This window comes from Poecilia reticulata, linkage group LG8 (genome assembly GCF_000633615.1).
Source record: "Poecilia reticulata strain Guanapo linkage group LG8, Guppy_female_1.0+MT, whole genome shotgun sequence".
Classification (NCBI taxonomy): Eukaryota; Metazoa; Chordata; class Actinopteri; order Cyprinodontiformes; family Poeciliidae; genus Poecilia; species Poecilia reticulata.
The window spans coordinates 10,659,430-10,666,644 of NC_024338.1; the positions used below are offsets into that span (position 1 = coordinate 10,659,430).

Below are 7,215 nucleotides of genomic sequence, written 5' to 3' on the forward strand. Positions count from 1 at the left end.
TATATTAAAAAAAACTAAAAAGCAGCCTCACCTCTGAGGCAAGAGCGTCTTGACGATGTGAAAGAATCGCCGCTGATCTGGATCAGAAAAAAGAAAAGAAACGCGGTTCCGTGGCCCCTGAAGGGATGGCTCTCCTCCAGGTCTTGATGTGGTTGGTTCTCCCGAACCCGGCTCTCCTCTCTGGTCCGGATCGCTGTGGCGTTCATGACAGCAGCAGCTCAAACGACAGTGAGTATACGTCTGAAATAAATACTAATAATAATCATTTCAAAACAGCAAAAAGAATAGAAGCGTGTTTCACAAATTTGTGAGACTTTCTTAATCATTTTAAATTGACTGGCAAATATAATTACAAGACAATTGAATTACATAGAAGCAGAGGTGAGTAGAGTACCCAAAAACATTAGTACTCAAGTGAGAGTAGCAGGACTTCAACATATTTCTACTCATGTAAAAGCAACAAGTAGCCGTTTACAAAATTAAGAGTAAAAAAGTGTTTGGTAAAAATGAGACTCACATATCGAGTAAACTGATCAAAACATCAATCATTTTATATTTTTAAATTACATAATCAGGCAGAACAAAATATAAAGTTATTTGGAGAAGATCAAAACCAAGCAACATAATTACAAAATAACAAAAGCAGGCAAAAAAACATTTTCAAATCAATTTCTATCAGCATAACACTAACAAAAATTTAAGAAAAACTGCAGGTGTGTGTCTGTGTCTGGTTAATTTTTGGTTAAAATATGTTTGTTCTTCATTCAGTGAAGCTACTCATACTGTAGACATTTCATGGTAAAATTACTGAAATAAAAGTAAAAAAAAAAAAAAAAGGTGCAGTATGGTAAAACCTTTTTTATCTAACCAATAAGCTACTCAAGAAAAGCTAATTACTAAAAAATTCTGGATATAAACCTTTTCAGGGTGACGGTTCGGGGGTTAAAACAATTCTGACCTGACTCTTTAATCCCCTCGTATTCGACGGCGGCATCTTGCGTGCCGGAAAGGTGTTTTGCCCAGGGCGCCAAGCAAGCTAGGGCCGCCTCTGCATTTGGGATTGCAAAATTCCAAAATTAGACATTTCCTGAGTCATGAGTTATTAGCAATAGATTGACTCTTCCTTGTCGCTCTGTAGTGTCGCCTTGGCTGCAGTCCTTGCAATGCCACAATAACTACAAGACCCATGTGGACTGCAAATGGAAGKCGCCGACAAACACGACTCTGCAGGTCTGGCTGAGGGAAAACAAAGGCAGCAGGTAAACAGCTGACTGGACAAGAGCAACATTTATAGAAGTTACCTTGTGTACATATTCACTCTAACAGATCGGCATCTRTATCTATGCAGTGAGCCCTGTGTGCCTTTTAAAGACGAAAAAACAACCGAGGATGGAGTTGTCCAGTGCAGATATRAAACTTCGGAGCTTGGCATAGGAACCAACCATGCTGTCTTCTTCATGAACAACCAGACAACAAGCCTCTGCTCGTCTTCCAAACACTCGTCTCTGGATCTTGTTCAGCACCGTGAGCAACAGCTAGATGTACTGTAGTAGCTTAAGTAGAGCAAAACGAAGCCTTAGAGTGATGGTGGTGTTGTTTGGTGGTGTTACACAGTGAGGGCACGTCCGCCTGGGGGTCTGACTGCGTCTGAGGAAAGCGATGGCAGCTACCGGCTGAGGTGGTCCAGCCCGTATTCTCCATTGTCCTCTCTGAACCAGAACCTCTCGTATCAGCTCAGCTTCAGGACGCAGGCCGAGGACGGGTGGACCGTAAGCTACACACACAACAATTCACCACATTATCGTTCTGTGCAGCAGGGGAGTGTTGAGTTGTTTTTTTGTTTAATACAGTAGAGAAGAGTGTCACACTAAAATGGCCAATACTTCAATAACCAAACTATTTATTTTACTAAACAAAACCCATGGATTTGTTTGTTACAGCAGTTGCTTAGGGCAAAGGCTAATTTTTCTAGTCGCACGATTAGCTTGATTAGCTTACCGTAGCATAAACTTAATTCTATTTTTACCACTATGCTAACTCTATTTAACTTATTTATCAACTTAAAGTGAAAATTACTGAAATTATTTACTAGAAATTGTTAACAACTGCTTAATTACTGGCTTTATGAAGAGTTTTTGTTGCACAGTATCCTGCCAATGGGACTAGCAATGGAAATTAGCCACTTAGCTCTCATGTAAATGTTAATTCATGTCTAATGTCCCATTTTAAAAAAATAATAATCTTGAAACTGTCAACAACAAACAGCAAAAGGAGCATTTCTGTCATGGCGTGTAAACAAAGTATGATATGAACAAACTGATTGGCCGTTCTGGTGGGTGTGGCCAGGGAGGCTGACTAATCAGATTCAATGGTAGCCAACTCTGTGCCCACGGCCTACTCATAATAGACAATAAGAAGACATAGACAGTGCATCAGTGCTTATTAAATTTTGTTTTTAATGTAAAATACACACCCGTCTACTCAGACTGAGGCTGTGGCAGACACCAGCGTGAAACTGGAGAGGCAGAAGCTGCTTCCCGGCCATCGATTCGAGGCCAGAGTGAGAGCCAGGGCTGGCGTGGGTTGGTGGAGCGAATGGAGTCCTGTGGCGAGCTGGAAAACCAGAGATGGTGAGTGAAATAAAGAGGGACCATAAATACCTTTTAAGCTTTTTCACACTTTGTCACTTTGCAATATGGGGGATTTTTCTGCCATTATTCCGAGAGCACACATTTTCAGTGTGAAAGCAGGATTTCAGTCTGATATGTGGTCCAACAGCTCTGACTCGACCTCTGAGCTGTGAGGTCAGAGGTCACTGCTCAGACTAAAAACTAACAGCTGTAACTGCAGCAGATCACAGGTCCGGTACTGGCATCGAGGGACTAAACATAAATCAAACCACATGAGCATTTTTTTACGTATTTCATTACGTATTACTTTCTGTTGGTCTTCTGCATAAAATCCCGGTAAAATGATTCCGTAACAAACAGTTTTGCTTTCTTTTCAAACTTCAATCTTCTGGGTCTTTTCTTGGTTGTGGGAACTACGTCTGGTGTTTTCCAGCTGTGTGGTTTAACTATCGTTTTCCTTCCCTTTCACATCAGACCTCGGGCAGGTTCCCTCTTTGGACTGTGTTCTGGATGGAGAGAAGGAAGTGACGTGTAGCTGGGAGGTGAGCAGAGCGCTAGCTTATCTCGTCACCTACCAGCTGAAATGTCAACGCGACCCGACAGCACAGTAAGTCAAACTCAAAGCCAAAGACGCGCCCGCCTTCCTCTGCTTCTGAACTGACGCGAACGTCAAATCCTTCAAAGGTTTGAGGATTGTTGTGTGAACCCAGCTGTGAGTTCTGACCCCAGAGGGACAGAAGTGAGGTATAGCTGTCCTCTCACCGATGTAGACCCTGAACGTCTGCAGCTGAAGCTCCAGCCGGCACACAACGCCAAGACTTTTCAATCGCACAAACACAGTGAGTACAGAGAATACAGAGGAGGTGAGAAGTGGCAGCAGTGGCGGAAGTCCCTCTGTGCCTATCTGAGCATATCAGGCTAAATTAAAAACACACAAGGGGGAGATAAGACCACAGGAAGCAGTGCAGACAAACAGCGGTTAACCAGGTCCGTGACGTGGCTGTACAGCTCCCTCTAGTGTTTGATTTGTGCCATTACCTCTAAATCAGTACATAGGACTGATCAGTTGGATAACTTGGGATTTAGTCGCTGGTAGGTCACTATGTTAAATACCGACCCCTAGTGGACGTTTTTAGACATCACATTCATTTTTTTTCTTTTATATATATATATATACCTGTACTATATTATATATGATGCACATAAAAATAAATGGAGGAAAAAAATGATTGCATCAAACAAAACATACAACCTTGAAGTCGGTCATGTGTTCTACAAATATATTTCCGTCCCTTTTTCACGATTTGTCAGATCACAATCACAATCCCTGACTTATATTAATAGTGTTTTGTGTAATAGACGTACAAAACATAACGTGTTGGTTAATAACATAACGAGTAATTAGAAGGAAGATAATACACCGTTTTCTTGTAAAAATTTTAAAAGTGCCGCAGGCATTTGGACTTTGCTGTCACTTGTTTACTTTAGTGGCTTGGGAAGACAGTTATGTACTATTTAGGGTTAAGAGAGGAAAGGTTGCTGATTTCTAAAAGTGAAAAACGACAAAACTTTTGCTTCCACTCAGTAATAACAAATTAACTTCTGCAAAACACTGTATACGATGCAAATGGTGAGGTTATGCAGAGTATATTTTCAAAAGAGCGACAAAGATGGGATCTGTTAAACCCTACATTTTCACTCAAGCTACAGTTATTTTATCTTATATTTTTTCAACAGTTCATCCCAATTCGCCAGTGCAGGTGAAAGTGAGGGAGAATAACGGTGACTGGGTTGTGGAATGGTCTCCACCAGCTGAGGCAGCTACAAAGCTGTTGTACCAGGTCCGGTATTACCAGGCCTCAGATCAGGTCAGAGGATTTTACGTCTCTGTTTTATTTTCCCATTTTCCACTGTAGCTGCTAATCACCACAGCAGCTTTGGAAAACGGGCCTGAATATTCAGAGGTTGTGTGTTTTGTCCATTTCTGCCGCCAGGGGTCCTCCGTGCAGCTGGACATTTCCGAGGGGTCCACATGGGTGAACCTCCTGGGAACGTCCCTCGTGCCGCTCCAGGACTACGAGGTGCAAGTGAGGTCACTGGTTGCCCCTGGAGAAGGTTCCAAATACGAAGGAATCCCCTCAGAATGGTCTGAACCTGCGAACTGGACCTCGAATAAAGGTGCAGTGGGCGCAGTGTTGATGTTTTCCTGCCGTTTTGTGCTTTGAAAAAAAAAAATAAATAAAAAAAAAGCTTCAGATGGTAATATGAACAGGACCACCTATTTAATCTGGTTTCTGCTCCTCGACAGCCGCCTGGTCCGTCTCCAAACTGATTTATTTCTTCTGTGGCGTGATTGCAGTCGCGCTCTTTCTGACTCTGTACCACACCGTTCCAGTTTGCCGGAAGTAAGCGCTGCTTTACGTTGACTGCAACGTGTAAAATGTAGTTTAAACAGAAGTCAGAATTGATCCTTTTATATTTAAATGGTTTGTTTTAAATTAACACCCATTTATGTTTTTCACCATTAAGGGAAGTTGTGATGTGGGTGGACTCGGTTCCCTCTCCAGGCAAAAGCAAGATCCTGTCTGAGATCAAGGTGAGACTGGATTATTTTCTTAAAGTGACTAAAGTGTTACAGATTTTTCACATAGTGTATAAAGCAATGCAAAAAAAGCATTTGCCCCCTTATAAATTTCTTCAGTTTTATCTTTTTAAGTATTATTATTGCGTCCAGCCACTCAAAAACTTAATTTTGGTGTTTTTGAGTCTTAATACTGTCATTTAGATCACTGTCCTGCTGCAGAACCACAGCTTAACTGGACTAAAGGTCCTGAACTGATGATTGGACGTTCTCCCAAAAGATTTCTGCTATAGAGCAGAATTTATGACTCCATAAATTAAGGCGAGTCTTGAAGAAGCAAAGCTTCACACTACCTCCATGTCTGACTGACTGATGAAATTCTGTGTGAGCCTCTAGTCAGATGTACATCTTCCTTAAATAATTTCCCCTAAATCTTTGGGGATCATCAAGATTTCTTTGGGTAAATGTGTGATGGGTCTTTGTGTTCATTTTGGTCAGCAGTGGTTCTGATCTCGGAATGCTCCCATGGAGGCCATTTATGCCCAGTTAAAGAATCATGAACTCTGACCTTATCTGAGGCAGTGAGGCCTGCAGACCTTTAGATGTGTCTGACTCATTGATGCGCTCTTGGAGTAATTCTGGTTGAACCTTCGCCACTGCTCCATCCCAAAGTCTTAGAAATGGCTTTCCAAACTCATGACACTGACTTTGTTTTTCTGTTGGTTTTTTGAACAAGTGTTGCTTTGTGAGAGCTTAACTAAGTTTTGCTTCATTTCCACGTTTTCTTCCAATTCAGACTTCCTCGTCCCCGACCCTCATGCAGAGCGAGAAGACGTCCATTTGTAGCGTGCAGAACCTCGACCGCGTATCGACCTGGTACTAAATTTCACACTTTACTCACATGACAGATAACGAATGCAGCAACAACTCAGGATGCATTCTTCTGTTGATAGCCAATGTCTGCACTTTGCCGCCGTGGCGATCGAGAAGAAAGAGGGGGCTGATGACAATATGCACCTTTTCCCCTGTTGCAGCTCCTCAGAAGCTTTGCTTTGGCCGAACAAGAGCACTGAGACGACGTGCGCCGATCAGAGCAGGAGCTGCTGGAACTGTGATAACCTCCCCTCCCCTCTTGATAACGTTCACGGCTCGGACACGTCGTCCATGAGCTTCAGCGGGCCGTACATCTTTTGTCAGGTCAGCTACTTTCACAAAAAGAACAACCGAAACTGAATAATAAAGGAGTACTTAGCATTTTTATAAGGAATCAAATGGAAATAATAAAAAATTTTTCCTGAAAATCCAGCAAGTCAATTATAGACACTGACTCACCAGCTCTTTCATTAAGACCTCTTTAGTCAGATGAATCATTTATAGAAAAGACATAATGTGAGACGGTAACTTAGTGCATTATAAGCCTGGCGGGCCACCAGTCTTTACTAGTGCCAGGCTATTTATTTAAGTCTTTATAAAATGTTTGTATTTTTTAAGACTTTATGGTTACTGTTCAGATATTAATCTTCCAGTCTTTCAATAACATAATTATCAAGTGATATTTTAACATTTTGTGTCAACTTTTATAACTCAAAAACACAACGGGCTGCTGGATCAACCACTGCCCTGGCACCCAACCACCGGGCTTAGCAGGTTTTCTGTAAGTTTAGAGAAAAACATCATGTCACAATGCAGAAGCTCAGTGATCTGTGGGATTCATACTTTTTTTTTTTTTTAGGTTTTTATTGGCTCTAGTGACCGGATTCATAAATTTTTGATGGCAGCGTGTCAAAAGTCTCGCACATACTGAAAAATACTTTTTAAATTGGTATCCAGCTCTGCTACAGTGTTCAAGCTAGCTTGTACATATGAATAATAAGCTGAGATTTATCTTCTGTCATTTTGGTGTCTGTTCTTCCGTAGCAGCCCTACTAACTTCCACAGACCTTTTTGTTGGTATTTTTGCTCTGGCGTTTCGTTTTAGCGCTAGCCTTCTGTTTCCTTAAGCTG

At 41.7% G+C, this 7,215-nt stretch overlaps 1 protein-coding gene across 3 annotated transcripts in view; it reads left to right on the forward strand.

The window, feature by feature from the left end:
- The window catches only part of csf2rb (colony stimulating factor 2 receptor subunit beta), a 60,070-nt gene that overhangs the window by 50,340 nt on the left and 2,515 nt on the right, over positions 1–7,215 (forward strand). Inside the window, exons 4-16 of one of the 3 annotated variants that reach the window (XM_008415669.2) lie at positions 23–228; positions 1,139–1,259; positions 1,349–1,524; positions 1,615–1,769; positions 2,486–2,630; positions 3,105–3,237; positions 3,315–3,469; positions 4,368–4,498; positions 4,625–4,808; positions 4,939–5,035; positions 5,160–5,226; positions 6,008–6,087; positions 6,165–6,408. In XM_008415669.2, coding sequence (XP_008413891.1) covers positions 126–228; positions 1,139–1,259; positions 1,349–1,524; positions 1,615–1,769; positions 2,486–2,630; positions 3,105–3,237; positions 3,315–3,469; positions 4,368–4,498; positions 4,625–4,808; positions 4,939–5,035; positions 5,160–5,226; positions 6,008–6,087; positions 6,165–6,408 — 1,791 coding nt within the window. In that variant the 5' untranslated portion in view covers positions 23–125. The remainder of the gene's footprint in view (positions 1–22; positions 229–1,138; positions 1,260–1,348; positions 1,525–1,614; positions 1,770–2,485; positions 2,631–3,104; positions 3,238–3,314; positions 3,470–4,367; positions 4,499–4,624; positions 4,809–4,938; positions 5,036–5,159; positions 5,227–6,007; positions 6,088–6,164; positions 6,409–7,215) is intronic. The other 2 variants (XM_008415672.1, XM_008415670.1) reach the window with 2 other exon arrangements.